The 19,905-nt window shown below is 40.1% G+C and overlaps 3 protein-coding genes and 1 non-coding gene across 4 annotated transcripts in view; 2 read left to right on the forward strand and 2 right to left on the reverse strand.

Annotated features, from left to right (window-relative positions):
* LOC119739884 overlaps positions 1-3,339 on the reverse strand; it is a 29,601-nt gene extending 26,262 nt beyond the window's left edge. Inside the window, exons 1-3 of the mRNA XM_038215006.1 lie at positions 3,129-3,339; positions 1,635-1,741; positions 371-469 (exon numbers count right to left, since the gene is read on the reverse strand). Of these exons, the coding sequence (XP_038070934.1) occupies positions 371-469; positions 1,635-1,741; positions 3,129-3,333 (411 nt within the window). The 5' untranslated portion in view covers positions 3,334-3,339. The remainder of the gene's footprint in view (positions 1-370; positions 470-1,634; positions 1,742-3,128) is intronic.
* A 276-nt stretch (positions 3,340-3,615) lies between these two features.
* On the forward strand, positions 3,616-3,688 carry Trnaa-agc. The gene has a single exon. It is a non-coding gene; the product is annotated as a tRNA-Ala (tRNA).
* A 1,072-nt stretch (positions 3,689-4,760) lies between these two features.
* Positions 4,761-11,559, reverse strand: LOC119740190 (cholinesterase 1-like). Its single transcript, XM_038215410.1, has 9 exons — positions 11,116-11,559; positions 10,511-10,670; positions 10,028-10,105; positions 9,738-9,856; positions 8,794-8,970; positions 8,186-8,423; positions 6,449-6,833; positions 5,927-6,108; positions 4,761-5,822 (listed from the first exon to the last, which is right to left on the reverse strand). Exons 1-9 carry the CDS (start codon positions 11,497-11,499, stop codon positions 5,704-5,706), a joined length of 1,842 nt encoding a protein of 613 aa, XP_038071338.1. The 5' UTR covers positions 11,500-11,559; the 3' UTR covers positions 4,761-5,703.
* Positions 11,560-12,607: 1,048 nt separating this feature from the next.
* On the forward strand, positions 12,608-19,000 carry LOC119740132 (cystatin-A-like). Its single transcript, XM_038215338.1, has 5 exons — positions 12,608-12,792; positions 14,962-15,028; positions 15,999-16,084; positions 16,900-17,001; positions 17,992-19,000. The coding sequence occupies exons 1-5, from the start codon at positions 12,718-12,720 to the stop codon at positions 18,112-18,114; spliced, it is 453 nt and encodes a 150-aa protein (XP_038071266.1). The 5' UTR covers positions 12,608-12,717; the 3' UTR covers positions 18,115-19,000.
* The last annotated feature ends 905 nt before the right edge of the window (positions 19,001-19,905 follow it).

Genomic DNA, 19,905 nt, shown 5'->3' on the forward strand with positions numbered 1-19,905 from the left:
TTGCATGAACCCTTTAAACTCCGAACTGCCTTCTGAATGATGTTAAGACAGTCCAACTGATTATGAAGTGCATTTTCACAAACTGCTGCCTATTATTTAACTTAAGAAGTACTGTTATAATTCAATGAGCATTAAAACATGTTCTTTCGCAGTACTTATAAAGAGAAAAACAATGAACTTCTTCAAGCCTGCAAAACAAAACAGAACCAACTTTACCTATGACACTCTTATGCCAAAAATGGTATGCTGGTCATCCATTTAGTTTGGAGCAGAATTCATTAAAATGATTTCTAACATTCCAAATTTTCTGTTAAATATAATAATTGGATATAAGATGCTTTCTTTGATATTGCGAATATTTACAACTAACCAACTTTTTGAGATCAGACACTGACGGCTCCAGAGCTTTTCCTTCTGCATTCTGTGGGACTGTATCAGGGTGGTTCCTTTCGGCGTGCTGTATTGCAAACTGGATAAAAATAAGGCAAAATCACGACAAAATCACATGAATCACAACTCCCGTGGAATTTTGCACTTGGAACCTTGCACAAATCCTTCCAATCCAAGCAATGTGCTGGAATTCAATGGTGTTTTTTTATGCCCTAAAAATTAACCCTAACCCCGTTGAGTGATACTAGGATCCTTGCCTCACTCTTGCAAAATCCAACACCATATTGCAACTCAACTTCCACTGTTGGGCTCTGATTAATGTGGTATGCCTGACCCCATGTAAAGCGTAATCAGTTTACTAGTGCAGTCCTCACTTCAACAGAATCAATCAAGGCATGCAGTTGGATTTTGAAGGGTTGGGGGTGGTTAGGGTTAATCTTTCACAACCCACCATGTTTCAGAGGATGTTATGCTGTAGAACTGAGAAATGCATCGATACAGCCCAGCCATTGCTACCAGTAATTTCATGGGGGTTGATGTCTTTTGCAAGTTTCACGTAAAAAAAGACAAACAACAAGTTTACTACAGAGTGGAACATTTCGAATGATTCAGCAAAGTCCTGATTCCTGGGACGGTTATGGTTATTGACATAAATGCATCAACGGACAACATTTTTTGTTTGCCCATCTGCTACAAACTTCAGGAAATGTAAAAAGGTCTGCATAAAGTCAGATTACGCATAACAATCTTCTAGACAACAGGGTTAGTAGCTGTAAAGTCTTTAAGGAGACCATTTTGGTTTTTCTTAACAGGGCGGGGTGTGTGGGCGGGGGGGGGGGGGGGGGGGTGCCACCTAAACCACCTCCTTTGATCCACCATAGTGAAACCAAGATAAACAACCCTTGCAGTTAAAAGTAACAGGGGTATACAAATGTTTTTCAAAAGCTTACAGTCAAGTACGGGTACATGTACTTGAAGTAAAAAAGAAAGTTCTAGTTCACTGTAGTCAGTTGTACATCAGTTGTAAATGCAGGGGAATAAAACAGTTTAATCTGGATGAACATGACACGTTCACAAGTTGGACGTGGTTTGTTAATATTTTTATGAGTAGGGTGGTTTGGTAAGCCACTGGAGTGCTGGTCTGGTTCAGTCACAGAAAACACTTGGATGTAGTTCAGTGGTGCAGTGGATGTTTTGAGGCCTGAAAGTTTGATTCACAGTTACCAGTACTTGTAATATCATACCTTGATCACTTGGGCAACGCCGGAGTCATTAATGTTCATAGTTGGAGACAACTCGTTGAGGATTCCGCCATAGGCAAACCCTGATTGGTCCATCAGCATCACATGACCTGCAAAAAACACAAAAATGTAAACTCATATGAGCAATTCCACGAGGATGTGGACACGGCTGAAAAATGGAAACTTTATGAAATCTTCAAAACTGCAATCCTCACCAACTCAAATATGGTATCAACTTAAAGTTAAAGGTAATGCACAGTTTATTACCAATGCTAGTCCGAAAATTTGGACAAGCGAGGGCAGGAACCTAATCATGTGTACGGTTTCTTATGACAACATGCTACCTGGGACGCATTTTATTGAGCAATAAGAGTAACGGGCGGTCCAATTCTCATCCAGTCAAATTAAATACCCGCTACTTACCCTACATGTATAGATGATATAACCGTACAATATTTACCCTACATGTATATGATATATCCGTACAATATGAAGAGAAAAGTGGTGTCGGGTTGCAACATTTTTTCCATTTTTCCCTTCGCTTCAGCTCCATGACTTCAGACTCAATGACCTATCACTCAGTCACTACCACTATCCGAAATGGGAAAAATTCCATACTGGGACACAACTTTACCTGCCGCTAAACACATCAATTTTCACCTCACCTTGTGATTTCACCCAAGAGGAATTCAGGAAGCTGTGTTAATGCGAAAAAAAATTAGGCAAAATGTGTTTTTAGAGCCCCTTTTGGATGCACACGTCGTGCAGAACTAAGTTGAAGCAGCCGGTCAAAACTGATTGAAGTGGCTGACAGACAGCGGTACGCATGACGCATGTCATCGCATGACATCGACAACCATGACGTCGCATGAGCCGGCCAATGATAGTGCAATACGTCATTATGAATATTTATTTTCTCATGAATATTTAGTTTATTTCAATGGCTACTTCAAATACGTCCAAAGATTTATTATTGCAACAGCAATCGTGCGCGGCCTAGCGGTTAAGTACTCCTAGAACTATGACTTATGAGGCTCCCCTCTACTACGTGGAGCCTCATAGTTCTAGGAGTAGCGGTTAAGAGTCTCGTGTTTCAAGCTAGAGTCTGAGGTTCGAATCTCGATGAAGTAAGTGACTGATTAATAAATAGGAATAAGGAAAGGAGAAGGTGAGAGTAGAGGAGGGAAGTGGAGGGAATAACCATAAAGGATACAACTTTTGGCACTTGAAAATTAATTGAAAAAAAGTACGGAATTTTTTCCTCAGAAATTAATAGGCCTATGTCCTAAAAAGTCAAATTTAGCAGGGCAAATATTGAAGTATTTACTGAGAAAACACTAGGAAATTTTCAGACCAGTCTCACACTAGCACAAGTGAAGGCTAGATATGGGAATCTTCCACATAAAATTAAATAAAGGGGTTAAAGGCCTTGCAAAATTGAAAAATGTGCCCGGCATTCACCGCACCGTACAGGGTGGCAAATTCAGTTCACCTCACCTGCTGTTCTGCTCTCGGGTTTATCTGAAGTCGCCATCAAGTAAGACAATTGCAACAACCCACAAAAAGTGAGGAATATGCTAAGTATCCACTTCAACACTTCTTTTGAAAAAATATTTGACAGAAATGCAGCGAAAATGCAGACATTCGCAGAGAAACTCGTCATTTCACCAGCTGCGGCACTGCACTGCAGACATTCAAGCATAGCGCCACCAACTGGTCAATAAGTCACATGCTTAAACTAGTCTTACAACACTGACGTTAATACCGCAACGGAAGAATATTAAAAACAAAAACGCAAACACCTGAAAGCGTTTAGATGAACGAATGTAAACCTACCTTTTTTTGCATAGTCGAATAGAATTTTGTATGCTATTATTCCCAAATATACGCAATTTACAACATTAAAAAAACAAGTACCCTCGAGAAAAGTCTACGCAACGAATGCAACCTTTATGTACAATTATTAACTCAACGATTTCAAGGTGGGGGATTAGCTCAAGTGGTAGAGCGCTCGCTTAGCATGTGAGAGGTACCGGGATCGATACCCGGATTCTCCAAAGTTTTTTTTTTTCATCTTCAACATACAATGTCATTCAATCTCAGCTTTATTAACGTATCAAAATATAATCATCGTTATCAGAATTTTTTTTTTTTATTTCTCCAAAAACTAACAAATCAAATGTCGCATACTTAAAAAAATATATATTAATATAAAGGCATAGAGATTTAATGTGTTCTGCTAAACGTACTCGATTTCCTCGTCATTTTAGCAGCCAGCTAGATCTACCATGTTATTGGAAATTTCATTAAACATGTGGCAACTATAGTAGAAACAAATCTAGCGCATTTCTAGCAGAGCACATGTTTACGGTGAGGAAAATCCTCGTATTTCGCCAACATGTTAAAGGGAAAATACAACATTTGCAAACATCAAAAAATAAAACTACCAAATCATTTTGAAATACATGTACCTTGCTGGACTGTTAGTGAATGACAGTGTAAAGCATCCTGTAAAATCATGGCACCTGGTATACTGTCATTTTCAAGAAAAGTGGTATTTTTGTATCAATTTTCAATGCTGGTCGGCCGACCAGCGTTGGAAAAAAACTGGCTTTTTTTTCAAATACTGGCCCCAATTGACCATCGCACTTGTTTGCAATCGATTACACACCTATGAACGGGTACAAGCCAGCTAGACTGGTTCCCTGACCTTACAATTCCCCAATGTATGTAAACTGCTGTGTTTCTTCTTATATGGAGTCAGGGAACCAGACTACAGGAAAATGATTGTTTTACTTGGTTTTTATAGCATTTTCGAACCCAAAATCTCAAAAAAGTCAGTGTAACTATATTTGCTATATATTTTCAAACCCCCAATTCCATCCATTTCTTAAAATTACAGCAAAAGCAAATGATGTATATTCCTTTAAACAAAGCAAACATCGAACACAAATAAGTCTGATCGCTGCTCCAAGTTGAGTAAGTTCCAAATGAAAAGTTGTTAACATGGTCGCACTAGAAATGTTATTGCAAATAATTACCAAATAGAAAGTTATCAAAATTGTTCACTTATTGAAGCCCCCAAAATGCTAATAATACAAAATAAAAGAAGCCAAGTCCCATCACATGTCCACGGAATTGATGAAAGTAATTCTGGCCTAATCACAATGAATAACCTGAGAATATTAATCTTATAACACAAAGACTTTTGAACTTTTGATAATTATCTGTTTAAAAACACCAAAACAGTTTTCAAGTCTTACATCTAAAAAAGGTGCTTTTAATAATTCAAGACTGGGCATAAGTTTGGAGACGTCAACTTTGACGTCATATTCAAATCTTGGGTGTCGATGCCATTATGAAAATTAGACTCCTATGAAAATCGGACTCATTTACCCTTTAATTGGTTAAACCCTCTCACGTGACCGGTCACCTCCAAATTATCTTCGCTAAGGCATGCGCAATACTACCAATAAGTCCGTACTATAATCAACGATCGAGAAAAGGTTCAATGCTTCAAAAGTGATATTACCGCAACTACAGCGCGTATGTTGGCATTCTTCCCTAGTGGTGATTTTACATAGACTTTGGGAATAAAAACCACACCATGTCAAAATTCTGTTGTGCACAGTGATGATGACACCCTCTCACGTGACCGGTCACCTCCAAATTATCTTCGCTAAGGCATGCGCAATACTACCAATAAGTCCGTACTATAATCAACGATCGAGAAAAGGTTCAATGCTTCAAAAGTGATATTACCGCAACTACAGCGCGTATGTTGGCATTTTTCCCTAGTGGTGATTTTACATAAACTTTGGGAATAAAAACCACACCATGTCAAAATTCTGTTGTGCACAGTGATGCCAACTTTCCGCAAAGTCTTCTATTACCGCGCCTGTGTATCGCTTGATCTACGGGTGATGGCTGAAAAGTATTGACATTTTACCGTATACACCATGCATGTGATAATCACATAAAACAAATGTTTTGGTGGCTGTTTTGCCTGCCAGAAAACGCGGGGAATGACGTCACAGGGAGAGGTTCTAGAGCTTGCCGGATCGATACGGGTTTAATTGTTATCAGTAGTTGCTTTGTATTTATTGAATTCTTCTCTCCAATCCGCTATGTCGGTGTTCTTCCAGGTCTCGAAGGATTGTCGCCAGTCACGCTCTACCTCATCCAGATCACCTGACAGTAAGAATAAAATCAAAACACCACAATTACCAACCTCATGTGTCACACTGGAGCCTTTGCTACAGTTTTTGCTGGAAGAAACTGAGATATGTTCTTACCTAACAATGTCCTAAGCTGCTCCACGTAGTTGTTCCAGAAGTAGCATTGGTCACTTTTGAGAGCTCGGCTCGTTGTCAGGTTCAGGTCTAGCACCTTGTACTCCAAATCGGGGCTGCTGAACAGTGGCCAGATGTACTCGTCCGAAATCGGCGGGGAACCCGCTGACTCCTCGCTTGTATTTCTGATCGGAAACGAAACAGCGATACATAGAAACACGTCAAATGTGTAGATCGCGGTATATATGTTTAAATCCTGACTAAATGGACATCAGCTATTACGAAGAATTTTTCAGATATAGAACAACACAAGGTATAGCAAAAAAATGCATTCAGGGTAAATTGCTTTCAAGTCGCATCATTAGCGCAGGTCTAGGCCGCACATTTGTCCTAGCTGTTGTACTTTTTTGGGGAGCAATTATCTGCTATGACAACCATCAAGTGCAATGTAGTAAAGTTTTAAGGATGGTTTCGTTTTCTTTTGAACGGACCAACGTGGGCGTCCTACTTTGTTTTAATACTCACCCGGTCTTGGCGAAATTTGTCCACAATTTCATGAATTTGACGGAAAACACTTTCTCGGCGTCTGTCAGATTAGCCGAAGGGTTTCCGGGCACGAACGCCGCCCCGAAGACGAACGTGAGCTCCTCGGCGTGGCCCGCTCCGATCCAGCCCGGCGTCACTCCTTGAAAGCTGTAGTAGGACACGGTTGGGACATGTGTCATCAGGTACCGATACACTCGATTCTCCCTGGCGTGGAGTCGGGCGAGTTTGTCGACGTTGCAGGTGAAGAGCCAGTCGCCTGAGAATTCCACCATTGATCGGAAGTAATCGGCGTCTTCGTACCCGGCTTGCGACCAGTCAATGTACCTCATTTCGGTAGCATCAAACACTGCTTTGTCATATAGAGCTGTAAAAGCAAAAAAATTATACAATAGTAAATACTTGTACAGTTACTTAAATAAGGTTGTTTCCCTGGGTCTAAAAATACTAATAGGCCTTTACACGATTGGCTTCGACATGAAACGACTTCAGCATTATATGCATGTACTTCTATTCCTCCTGGAAGGGATGCCAGTCCAACGCAGGTAGCTATATACTTCCGTATCGGTACCGATAAATTAAACTCCTAGGGCCCGCCTACACGAGGAAGATCACGGTCAGAGGACAAGAGCTAGAGACGGTGAAACAGTTCAAGTACCTTGGAGCCATCATCAGTGAGGAGGCTCAAAGATTGAAATCATTTCATGAGCCGCACAAACGAAACTCAGACCAATCTAAAGAGATAAGAACATTGCTCTTAAATCCAAGCTGAAGCTCCTGCACGCACTGGTCCTCTCCATCTTCCTGTCTGCATGTGAGGACCCTGACAGCAGTACTGCAAAAGAAGATCTAAGCAGTGGAAATGAGATGTTTTAAAAGAGTCCTTGGCATCTCTTACAAAAGATCACATTGCAAATGAGGAAGATTTGAACTCCCTGGCCCTGCCCTCTCTAAGTAACATACTTGTATGACTCGTGACTCGGACTGGGACGCGAGTCCGACTCGAGTCCCATTTTCCGTGACTCGGACTCGGTCTCGAGTCACAATGACAAATGACTGGAACTCGGACTTGACCCTGCGGACTCGGACTTGGACTCGGACTCGACCTGCGCGACTCGGGACTAGACGAAAATTACCACATATCACTGATTGTTTTCAATAATATAATTACAAATTATTTTTAATCCTCTCATGAGCAAGCCATACAGTATGTGCGGTGCAGAAGAAACGCATCTAAGTACTGTACATACACAGTGCATGCAGCTGGCTTGTTTCCGATTGATTTCGGAAATCAAATTGAATGTATCAAAACATGTATCCCAGCGTCCACACTTTGATATTGTGTAAATGCAAGCTTGATAGTGTTCAGTACCAGATTATCCTTTCCAAACACTGGTGCCTTGCCTTATTTGACATGTTATACACGTATTTCCAGAGAAAGCTTTGAAAATAATGGAAACATTTACACTGTGAGGTTTTAGCAGGACCTCAAAATATGACTCATGACTCGGACTCGACCTGCATGGACTCGGACACGGGAAAGGGGACTCAGGAGAGGTGACTTGGACTCGGATTTGCACTCGATGTTTGCTGACTCGAATACAATTCTAATCACCTAATATGCTATAAAAAAGCCCAGGTGCATTACTGAACCTAATTCCATATTACTCGGTACGCTTTCCCATAGTAGTAATAGAAACAGATAATATGAGGTCTTACCAAACATCTTGAACGTGCTCACAAGGAGCGCATCAAACACGGTCCTGTTGACACGGGGTGGCTCTTTATCGGTCAAGTACTCCACAAATAGAGGGTTGAACGCGAAGAACAACGTCCCCTCGTCAGCATTCGTACCAATGAGCATCGGCACGTGGTTGTAGGTCCCAGAGGCGTACGCGTCGAGCGGGGTCATGGTCAGGAAAGTACCGTCCACGTTGGGATACATCCGATCATAAACCTGAAAAGCATGAAACATTTATAACTTTGCACTAGAAGAGCTGAACACATGTAACTTGATTAATGGATAAAGAATAGGAGTATGAGGTAGGGTTTAGTGTCAGTGGCGCATCCCGAGGTTAGGTATGTCGGAGAAATATAGGGATGGCATCTTGATTCTACAAATCGTATCTTGGACGGGTGGTTTGTTAGACGTAAAATGTCTGACAACATCTTGGCAGTCAGCAGCATGAATACAATGTGAGTTCAAGATCCCCTCTGGTGTAGAACAACACGGACAGACTTATTAAAACATTCCACATTCTGCTAGCTATCATTTGATTCAGTTTGACTAGTAAACCAAAGGAAGTCAACATTTTGTGATGTTATACCGCTAATTGAGCCTGAATAAGACCGTTGCCGTCAACTTCTTGCAGACAGCTAATCAGAGCTGCGCTGTCCGACTTACTGCACCCAACAGTCTCGCCCAACTGGAAGGCCCTCTGGCGAAGCACCTTGTCGCCTTCTTCGGTTAATGGCCCGACCTCTTGTGAAATTGACCCACCACTCTACATAAAAGAAAAAAAAATGTATTTAGTTGGTAAGTTTGTAGATTCCTTGTAAAGGTTGAAGGATCATTTGCCTTTTTGATTTGTTTTCGTTTGAAGCAGCAGATTCATAATCTTAAGTAAGATGCATAACAACTAACATGTCGAAGTTTTAGCTCAGTGGCTACAAACAGTTTGAGAAATCAGAGAAAACGTATGCAAAACTTTCTGGAGGTCTTTAATGGATTCCGTTACCAGTGCATGCATGTCAAGAAGACCCGCGGGAACCCTTTTTAAAACACATCTTTAATGATTGTTTGCTTCCGATTGGTACCATTTCAGGCAGAATAAATTCCCAGAGGAGTTTTTTTTTTTTTATAAGTCATGACATTATCTCGTTATGTTATCATATACGTAAAATAATTATGCTTAGAATTAAGGCTGAACTTTAGAATAGCTGTCTTTAAACTCTATCGGCTAACTTTACAATGCTGAGCTATTATTGCAGCCGGCATAAACTTTCCCAGCAGTTTTAACTGTATGGACGAATGAGGAACTAGCCAAGTCAACATGGTGGCTCATAAGAAGACTAAGAGCATTTGGGGGTATAGGAAAACACCCTAATATTCCAAGAAGATGATTCCTAAAAAGTGCACCATGTGACCCGATGCTAATACGCTTTTACGATAAGTAGGGTGCCAAAATACGTAGCGGCAAAATTAATGTAGCCCGAGGGTTACTTAAGCAGTGTCATTTTTTTTCTCGATTATTTCGTGGTGACTGTTTACCTCTACTATTGCCTGACTGAACAATCCGTTTGCCATCTCAGACAGCACGAGGAATCCCACCAGAACTGCTCCAGCACTCTCACCGAAGATCGTGACCCGCTCCTTATTGCCACCGAAAACTGTCGGACCAAGCAAACGTCTCGTAGTCATGAAAAACAGTTTGTGTGACTTCGATAGAGCTACATGATTTTCAACCCAAATTATCGAGGGCTTGGCATGATTTGAACGTTGCTTGCTTCATAATTCAAGAACGTTAGTAAGACATTTTGTGTAAAGCTTATAGCGTATACCTTCGATGTTCTGTTGGACCCACTCCAAAGCGAGGACAGTATCCAACAGTGCCACATTGCCTGGCGATACTTCATCATCTGCAGTCAGGAGAAATATTTAAAAAAAAATTGAGGCGCTGCCGATATTTGACAAGTGCTCTCTACCAACAAGATTGCTACAGAAAATTAAGTGTGAGGGTGATCTTTTAAAAATGTTTTGTATTCTGCCTTCCTTTCCCATTGATATCTGTCGCTTTCTTTCTAGCAGACAAAGGGAGATACTCTTCGTAACATGTGCATCATACGATTGTGTATACATGTACATCAATATCATTTTATCATCAGGGCCTGACACCTTCACCCACAGAACAATAGTCACCTTGGCCCAAACAGGACTTTGGTTCAAACCCTCTTTTGTTTGTTTAAAGGTGACCAGAGGTTTATATCTTGTTTCATGCTTTGTATAAATATTGACATGAGAGTTCTTGGGCTAAAACAGCGTACCCGTTGACAGAAATCCGAAGACGCCAAGGCGATAGTTGACGGTGACTACAATGACCTCACCCACAGCGGCCAATGGCAGTCCATTATAGACCCGTTCTATCGCAGAGCCAAACGTGAATCCACCGCCATGGATCCAGACCATAACGGCAGCTCCCCCTTCCTGAAAACACGAGTAAGAATGACTTAAAATACAGTGATACAATGTGGGTTTGTAAAAATAAAGGAATCGAGCCCCCCAAAAATGTGGGTCCATTGTTATAAGCTTCAGAAACAAAGTTAAGGCTTTTGGTGAATCTTAAGCCATTGAGTCTTACGCCATTGATGAAACAAAAGCCATAGACGAAGTCGAGAATGAAAAAAAAGGAAAACACTTACACGTAATTACGTAATTACAGCGATCCTCCCAACAACACAGTGAGATTCTTAGCATTTTGTGATATGACACGACCGTTTAAATACGACTGAATTTGTCCGATCACATCACCTCCAACTTGACTGACACCCTTCCTGTTCTGTCAACAGATTATACGGGTATTGAAACGTGACAATTCTCACATGAACTCAGACCTACACGGGCGGATGGAAACCATCCCACTTCGACTCACCACCGACTTATTTGGCGCAAAGATATTGAGATGAAGACAGTTCTCGTCCGTCTCAAAACCCAACGTGAAGGCGTAGAAGGGATCTTGAAGGCAGGCAGGCCTGAAGAAGGTGGCATCATAGACCTCCTCACCCCACGCTGCCTTCTCCATCGGAGGCTTGAAGCGCAACTGACCGAGAGGCGGCTCGGCAAACGGTATCCCCTTGAAGACATCCACCTTCGTGCCTCCTGCTCCGGTGAACTCATCTTCCTTAAAGGTCTCGGTTGTGCCCTCAATTACACCCTGCTCAACGGTAACCCTGGGCTGGGATCGGACTACTGCTAAGAAGCTGAGAACGATCAGGGATTTCCCCAACATAAACAACAAGAATGTATATCTACTCATTGTGAAGTTGACGTTCGAACGCTTCGACGAATATGTCCCTGGTTCAGGCACTGACGTGCATTTAGTCACTGGCGATTCTACAACTGACGATGCATACGCATTCTTTTTTTAAACGGGCGTACCAGGTTCATAGTACACTGTTATTTGGATAACATGAAAGGTATACACCGAGTGCGACATATTTACTTTGTGTGGCCGCTGCACGCAATAATGAATACCAGTCTTCATACGTCATTGCGTTCTGCCAATAAGTAACATTTGCCACACAAAACCATGGGTTTAGAGAAAAAAATTGACTCTATGAAATACAGGCCCTTTGACCGTAACGCGCATGTCTCAGTGCACAGAAGACCGATAACTCTCATTCCGCGAGGCCATGAAGATCAAAAGGACAGGATTTCTAAAGGAGTTTAATTTTCATACGGCACCGGTAACAAGGTCAGCCATTGTTGCTTTGTTCAAGTCTGATAGGTAAACAAGTTCTCTACCTAGTTGCACTCGCTTTAACCTTTTACTGATACCAATGATGAGATGGCAAAACTTTATTCAAAAATAAAGAAAACCAAACACACAAAAGCACATACATTTGAATAGACTTAGAGACGGCTTGGTATGCTTATGCCACAACATGTCCGCCGCGTTAGTTTTCTTTCAACCAGACTTCTGAAATAGGATAAGTAAACAATCCAAAACATGCAATTTCCGGGATTTCATGCCGTAATGACTTTTTATTCATAATTATGACTTATATCTTATAATTACGACTTAGTATTAAGTCGAAATTACGACTTAGGATATCTCATAAATATGACTTAATACTAAGTCATTATTATAACATATAAGTCATAAATACGACTTAATAAGTCATAATTATGAGATATGTCATAATTATATAAGTCATAACAATGACTTAATAATAAGTCATAATTATGAGATATAAGTCATAATTATGACCTATTTTTTTTTTTTTAGCTTGTATTATGTCCCTTTAACGCTTCCGTAAATATGCATGATAACGAATAAATTCATTGTGCTGTAAACAATGCTCATTTTTTTTCTGGCAAACATTATGGGATAGAGGCATTTGCGTAAGTAGAAATGCATAACACTTTCTGCCACTCCCTCACTCTGGTGTGTGGTCTCGCTAGCGTACACTAGGCTAGAGTTCAGTGCTTGTCAGAACGTTTGTCCTTCCGAGTTTCTGAAATCAAGAGGAGAATGTTTCGCTGGGTAGCTGCTGCTGTCTTGGTGCTGGGACTTGTTGGGTTCCAGATCACCGACGCCATGAATGAGGTAAGAATGAATGGCATTTGAGAGAAAGTTGGTTTGGGCAAGGGCAAAGCCTGGTTTCATACCCTTAAACAGCCATTTTTGGTATCTCTCAAAGAATCCAGTACACTCTAAAAAAAAAAAAATTAGTCAGATTTGATTAGAAACCAGTTAAATTTGACTAGCTATTCAGGGTCAGCTGGGTGCAACTGAAAATCAGTCAATCTGACTAGATTTTTCCAGTCAGTATTTGAAAAATAGTTATGTAAATAACTAAAATTGGAGTAAAATTAAACTACTTTTTCTAGTCATAGAATGAAACTTTGCATGTTTAATAAGTAAACTCCTTGTCAATTTTCAATAACTAAGAAAATCAGTCAATATTTTTTTTACTATAGTGAAGTGAATTTGGCATAAGTCAACAATGTGCTAATTAAACATCGATTTTGATAAACAAAAATAGACTGAGGTGATTAGTGTCTAAAAAAAACCTGCCAGTAGTTTATTGATTCTGACTTTCTGAAATTAAAATTATTATTTATGAAAAGAAATTGCCCATAACATTCAAGATGGACTAAAAACAATCGACAGCTGGTCAATTGTCAGTCTCAGCTGGACAGTTTCGGAAAGTTGGTCAGTGTTATTAGTTGGACATCAATTTGGATAGTTTAGGACATACATGCAGCGACTCTGTCACTCGGTGAGTGGGTGGGTCGGTCCGTTGGTCGGTCAGTCATTCAGAAGAAAGAAGGCTGCCCTTCGGCTTCACCTTCATAGGTATCATAAGGATTTTAATTTCCTTTACTAGAGACTTTTAACATATTAAGTAAATAATAATTAAATTTGCTACAGCACCCAAATCCATCAAAATTGCTCGTAAGTGCTGTGCACCATACACTGCAAAAACTGTGTTTACCAATTAAACACTTTTCTAAACACTTTCTTGCTATCAGTTTGTGAACATTTTAAAACACTAAACAGGTTTATAGTAAGGGAGGATAGTGTTCAGCAACTGAACTTTGAACACATAAAGCTTAGTTTCTAAACATGTTTACAAAGTGATAGCAAGATTGTGTTTAATGGAAAAACACAGGTTATATAACAAAGTTACAGTTGAATTAAAGTTGGAAAATGGTATTTTTCACAAGATTTTGCGATTTCTGCTGCCATGTTAATAAAATTTCAACTTTAATGGGCTACAGGGTACTCTACCTGGTGACAGATTGGCATATTGTAATTTGAGTAGGTTTTTTTTTTACATGTTCAAATAAAACCGAAGTAAAATAAATTCTAAACGCTGTAGGGAAAAAGCAACAATAGGTTTTATTACTATAAAATGATACCTAAGTGGTATCATTTTTGTTTTAAATGTCGCTCAAACGTGTTGACATAAAAACAAATTAAAAACCAAATAAATAACTTGCGATATGGATAATGGATACGAGAAGGCTATCGCTGTATCAGTCAAATTGGCCATATGTCAATTGGGACATTAATCAAACTTCAATGTAAAATTTAGAGTTTGTGTTGTAACAGTTTCCCTGGAATTCGATGACTATATCCATTACCGACTACTTCCAGGTGGCTGGAAGTTATAAGAGGGCGCCATTTGCACGTACGTTTTAGGCAGGGTGACCGTTTTAACCTCTTTTCGGCTAACTTTGACATAATTTCTGTTAAAAAACGAGTTTGACAGAAAATTTGACAGAATGGATTTTTTGGCAGATTTCTGGCAGAATTCTGCAAAAATGGTTATTTGACAGAAAAACAGCAAATTTGAACAAAAATAGTACTTTTGTTTTAAAAAGCCTCAATCCTTTCAAACAAACCCTTGTATAATGGGACAGGTTGGCTGGTCTAGGTGCTGAGGTTCACTGGGAACGGACTTTGTCGTAGCTGGATCCAGGTTTTGCCCGAAATTTACGATAATTTCATGACATCTTTATGTGACAATAGATTGTTTATAATGTAATTTGAACCTTAATGAAGGCAACATGTGATTTTAATTGTTTATAGTGTATTTCGAGTAATTCTGGGGAATTCGGCAGATTTTTGATAAATCTGACAGATTTTTGATGTGCGTTTTAGCAGAATTTGGCTCTGACCTTACGGTCACCCTGGTTTTAGGCAGGCAGATCAGTTTACAAGAGACTATCTTAAAACCTTCTTTTTCCCTTGTCCATGAATTATCAGCAAGAGGAGTTGGAATTCTTGATTGATCGTGTCCTGAAGGAATTAACCGAAGACAAGAAATCTGAAGGTACAAACACAGATATCCAATCAAGAAAGAAGCGGACTCTTCATGCATGACAAAAATTGTCATAATTTGTTGAAATGAGATTTGGATTTTAATGCAGCTATTTCTTTTAAACTCAGTATGTTCTCAACATAATTTTTACCTACGGTTGTTTTAATACTTGTGATGGGGCAAACTTGGGGATGTTAGTGGTCAACAGACCGTTCTTGTTTGCAAGATTGAAAGCTTGTTACTATATAAGTATAACTAGAAGTGATTGTAACTGAACAAACACAGAGCTGTTTCCAAAATGTTTGTAGTTGTCTATTGGACAGTGCCAAATGATTTAATGATTTTTCCAAAAAATTGTAACTATTAAAATTTGATATTAGAATCTTTAATAATCGCACTTCCGGTAAAACAGGAAGTATGGGTCACATGGTCTTGACATTCCATGAGGTGAATTTTCAGATCAATATGAGAAAATGTGCAAAGAAATAGAATCATAACTAATCGTATTGTTGAGATATGGTGGCCACAAAATTGCCTTATAAAAAATCATGACGTCACAACAAGAGAACAATAAACTGGACAGTGATAATAATGCAATACAGGGTAACCCCCCCAAAATACAACCCCAAAACATTTGCCTTTAAAAAAAGGGGATACGTGGATTGTCATGTTTTTGGTATCAGATTAAAGCTGAGAGCTTTTTCAAATACTGAAAAAAAATCATGAAAATAGCACTTTGGTGATGGAATGATAAAATTGCCGATGGAATGATAAAATCGTGGAATGAAGTGATGAAATCGCCGAATGGCATGATGGAATTGATGAAGAAAATGAAAGGGGACTATAGAATGTGGGCTTGGCGTTCCATACAAATGCAAGACCTTGTACATGTCTCGTGATTGTCGCAGTGTGTAGTTTGTATCTGCTGATTTTGTGAACTTGTTTTATGTTTTCCTGGTTTGAAACTATCATTATTCCTAAGTCGACATTGCGGCGACCAAGCGGATCTCCGGTGGACTGAGTGGACCGCTGAAAGCGAACGATGAAATTCAGGGATATGTTGATCAGGTACTGTAAACCCCGCCCACTGTGTCCGGCCCGCCAATCATAGAAAAATAAAAAAGAATTCCACGCTCTGGCAAGGGGGGGGGGGGGGGGGTTCACAAATTATGTTGTAATTGTAGAGCCAGAAAAATGAATTGAGAGAAATCAGTGGCTTTATTCAGGCTTGTTTTTTTTTTTTGGGGGGGGGGGGGGTAGACCAGGGGCGGATCCAGAACCCAATTTTTTGAGGGGCGGGGCAAAAAGAAAGAAAGAAATTAGTCCCCAAAAAGATGGTCAAAAAATCACGGTATGGTGTTCGGGGCCCGCTTAAGGCATCGAAAAAATGTTGGATTCTAGATGCTCTGTGGTGCGATCTGAGGCAATTTTTGACCACTTCAACCAAATTTTTTTTGAGGAAAAGATGGTGGTGCACGCAGTGTCTGCCTTTATTGCGACGTCACTTAAAAAAAAAAATTGGGTTCCCAAATTATTGGCCCCCCTGGATCCGCCCGCCCTTATGCATGTATCAGCCATCTTTAGAGGGCACTGTCTATATGTTTTGCTGGGCTATGCATGACTGAACCTGTTGTGCCTTCATTGTTACTTAATTACAATAACACAAGATGCCATCTAAGATGGCCGCTACGCATAAGGCCGACTAATCTGTAACATTGTTTCATGAATCTGGTAATGTTATCACATTTTGACACGCTACAGATGCATGCATTTCAATGTAATGATGAGAAACAATTCCAGCATACCAGATGTTTCACTCAATATTGCTCAAATGAATTGTTTCCGTTTATTCCAACTTCTTGTTATTCAACTACATGTGTCAGGTGAAATACATGGCAGAAGCGGCCGTGGGAAGAAGTTTCGAGAAGTTTGAAGCCAAGCTGTACAGATATCAGATTGTCGCTGGTATCAACTATTTTGTTAAGGTATTGATGAAATAAATCTTTTCTATCCAAAATTGGTCCATTGAGTAAATGATTTTTTTTGTACCAGGTTCCGGTAACTCATAGATCATAGATGCAATATTTCCAAATACAGTGTACATTCTATCATAAACAAAACTTAATGCTTCATTATCATGTAACACAATCATAACAGTTGAGGCAGGAGAGTTTGCTTATAAATGACATCACTATGAAGGGTTACGTCTCGATAGTCAGAAGTACCATTAGTCCGAAGTGCCATTGGTCCGAAGTGCCATTGGTCCGAAGTGCCATTGGTCCGAAGTGCCATTGGTCCGAAGTGCCATTGGTCCGAAGTGCCATTGGTCCGAAGTGCCATTGGTCCGAAGTGCCATTGGTCCGAAGTGCCATTGGTCCGAAGTCCCATTGGTCCGAAGTCCCATTGGTCCGAAGTCCCATTGGTCCGAAACATAATACTGTGTAGTTCCACTTGTGACTTGTGACCCCAACCCTAACCCTATGGGGCATCGGACCAATGGGACTTCGGACCAATGGGGCTTCGGACCAATGGGACTTCGGACCAATGGGACTTCGGACCAATGGTACGTCGGACCAATGGGACGTCGGACCACTGGGACGTTCATACCAATGGAACGTATAGAGCAATGGGCCGTCGGACCAATGGGACGTCGGACCAATGGGACGTCGGACCAATGGGACTTCGGACTATAGAGACGTCCCCACTATTATTATTAAGTCATGGAAATTGACAATTTGCATATAGTAGATTGCTTATCAAAAAAGGGCCAAGGTATATAGTGAATTAATATTTAAATAGCAATCACGATTGGAAATGATGGCACATGTCATGTCATGTCATGGATAATAGTAAACTGTAAGTATATTATTATTGCTTTGAATTGTCAGGCTCTCTATCAACAGTCTGAATTACATGAAAATTATGTGATTTTAGCCACCAGTCTGCTCACAACTTTCCTTTCTTCATGATTTCAGGTTGATACTGGTGATGGCAAGTTTGTTCATGTACGTCTGTATAAGTCACTCCAAGGAGAAGTCGAATTGAACAGCATCCAAGATGGAAAGACTGAAACTGACAAACTGGAATACTTCAAATAAGAACAGATTAGTTTTCTGTTTTGAACCCAAGGTTGACTGGAAAAGATTTAACCTGTGAATTTAACATTATATTTTAAGTCGGTGGATGATATGTATAATGCACTACGCAGCAGTAGAGTTTTTATAGCAGTAGTAGTGAATCCTCTTTTAAAGGGAAAATACAACATTTGCAAACATCCAAAAATAAAACTACCAAATTCTTTTGAAATACCTAGCTGGAATATTAGTGAATGACAGTCTAAAGCATCTTGTAAAATCATGGCACCTGGTATGTTGTCGTTTTCAAGAAAAGTGGTATTTTTCGTATCAATTTCCAACGCTGGTCGGTCGTACAGCTTAATATATATTAGGCTGATTTGTCCGGTGCCCGTTTTACTATACTGTACGTGCCACACGGCCGTGCCTGCACACGTACACGTACGTACTAGCACGTTTGTTTATGGTGAATATCGAGGATTTTTCTATTGTTCCTCTTATGTTTTCCTTTAGTTATACTTTTTTGCAACAGCTCTCATTGGTTTTGTACACATTTTCTAACCGAGGAGTCCTCGCTTTGGTTCCTGTCCTCAATTTATCGATGATGTTGCACGTGTGTGTCCTCAATTTACACCATTAACGAAAATAACTTTGTTTCGGCTGATTTCCGAAACTGCTATCCGCCTGTCCGCAACTCTCGAAAAAGAGGCGTGTCCAGCGGGGGTTAAGGGGGCATTTGCACATGTGCGATAGCCTAGTAGTGTGCATGATCGTCGGATTTGAACAGCGCCCCCACTGGAAGATTGTACCACCCCCACCCCCCGCCCCCACTATTTAATGTTATGGAGGCTAAGTGTCCGGAGAAAACAAATGTCTGTATTTCAGCACTGATTTGCTGACGGGCCTGACCCCCCCCCCCCTCCTGCCAAAATTCCTGGATCCGCCCCTGTGAATTTTTTTTTTGCAATCCGTGTCACCAATGTTACGTTACGTTACTAAGGGAAGGACGACCTGGAAACTGTTATAAACACCTGGAAAATGTACTCATATTATTATTTGAGAACAAGTCAAAAGTACTAATTCTGTGTACCATGTATATTGTACAGTAAATATGTATGCAAAATATTATACAAAAGTAAACCAAAGTGCCATGTATCTAGATTAGAGGTAAAAACATTAACCTCAAATGCATAAGAATTAACCTGATCAAGTTGCCTTAGTGGCTATTTTTAGAAAACACAAAAAACATAATTTACACAAAACAAACATTATTCGGGGTCTCGTTATTGGTTCTGTTGCTAACACATGTTCAAAAAGTGTGCCCGTGGGCACATTTAAAAAAAACTTTCATTTGTTTTCTGCTAATCGATACCATTTCAGATTTAATAATTTCACAGGACATTTGGTACCAACCCTATCATCACTTTGAATAAAGTTCTTCTCTTTTCGTTTCTACTCGCGAGAACAATGAAGAGTTTACCTCGCTTTAAATTTACTATGGCTGACACGTAAATAAAGTCTATTGGAAAAAGCAAAAGGACACAGGTGTATCGACCCTATAGCTTAAAATAGTCTTAAGCGATACATAATGGCAATGATACCTGTCTTCGGCAAGCAGTATTTCTGTATTCAGTAAATCCCATGACAACCCCTAAATAATGTCAGAACTTTGAATTTGCAATTTTTACAATGCAAGCGGTGACAGGTTCGGTTCTGGATCCTTGGATGGTACAAATAATTATCCTCGACGTAATTGCCGACCGCATTTTCCCAAAATGGCGACGTGATTTTTCCCCTCTAATTTCTATCTGTCCA

Source organism: Patiria miniata, unplaced genomic scaffold (assembly GCF_015706575.1).
Source record: "Patiria miniata isolate m_02_andy unplaced genomic scaffold, ASM1570657v1 HiC_scaffold_4, whole genome shotgun sequence".
Lineage (NCBI taxonomy): Eukaryota > Metazoa > Echinodermata > Asteroidea > Valvatida > Asterinidae > Patiria > Patiria miniata.

What these genes read in the sequence shown, in the direction of transcription:
- LOC119740190 (XM_038215410.1), bottom strand. Translation starts at nt 11,499, where the DNA reads ATGAGTAGATATACATTCTTGTTGTTTATGTTGGGGAAATCCCTGATC. An exon ending in TTGCGCCAAATAAGTCGGTG is followed by an intron (nt 10,671 to 11,115) that starts GTGAGTCGAAGT and finishes TCGTGTTTTCAG; the next exon opens with GAAGGGGGAGCTGCCGTTAT. An exon ending in GAGCACGTTCAAGATGTTTG is followed by an intron (nt 6,834 to 8,185) that starts GTAAGACCTCAT and finishes TTGCTTTTACAG; the next exon opens with CTCTATATGACAAAGCAGTG.
- LOC119740132 (XM_038215338.1), top strand. Translation starts at nt 12,718, where the DNA reads ATGTTTCGCTGGGTAGCTGCTGCTGTCTTGGTGCTGGGACTTGTTGGG. An exon ending in TCACCGACGCCATGAATGAG is followed by an intron (nt 12,793 to 14,961) that starts GTAAGAATGAAT and finishes ATGAATTATCAG; the next exon opens with CAAGAGGAGTTGGAATTCTT. An exon ending in TTCAGGGATATGTTGATCAG is followed by an intron (nt 16,085 to 16,899) that starts GTACTGTAAACC and finishes TACATGTGTCAG; the next exon opens with GTGAAATACATGGCAGAAGC.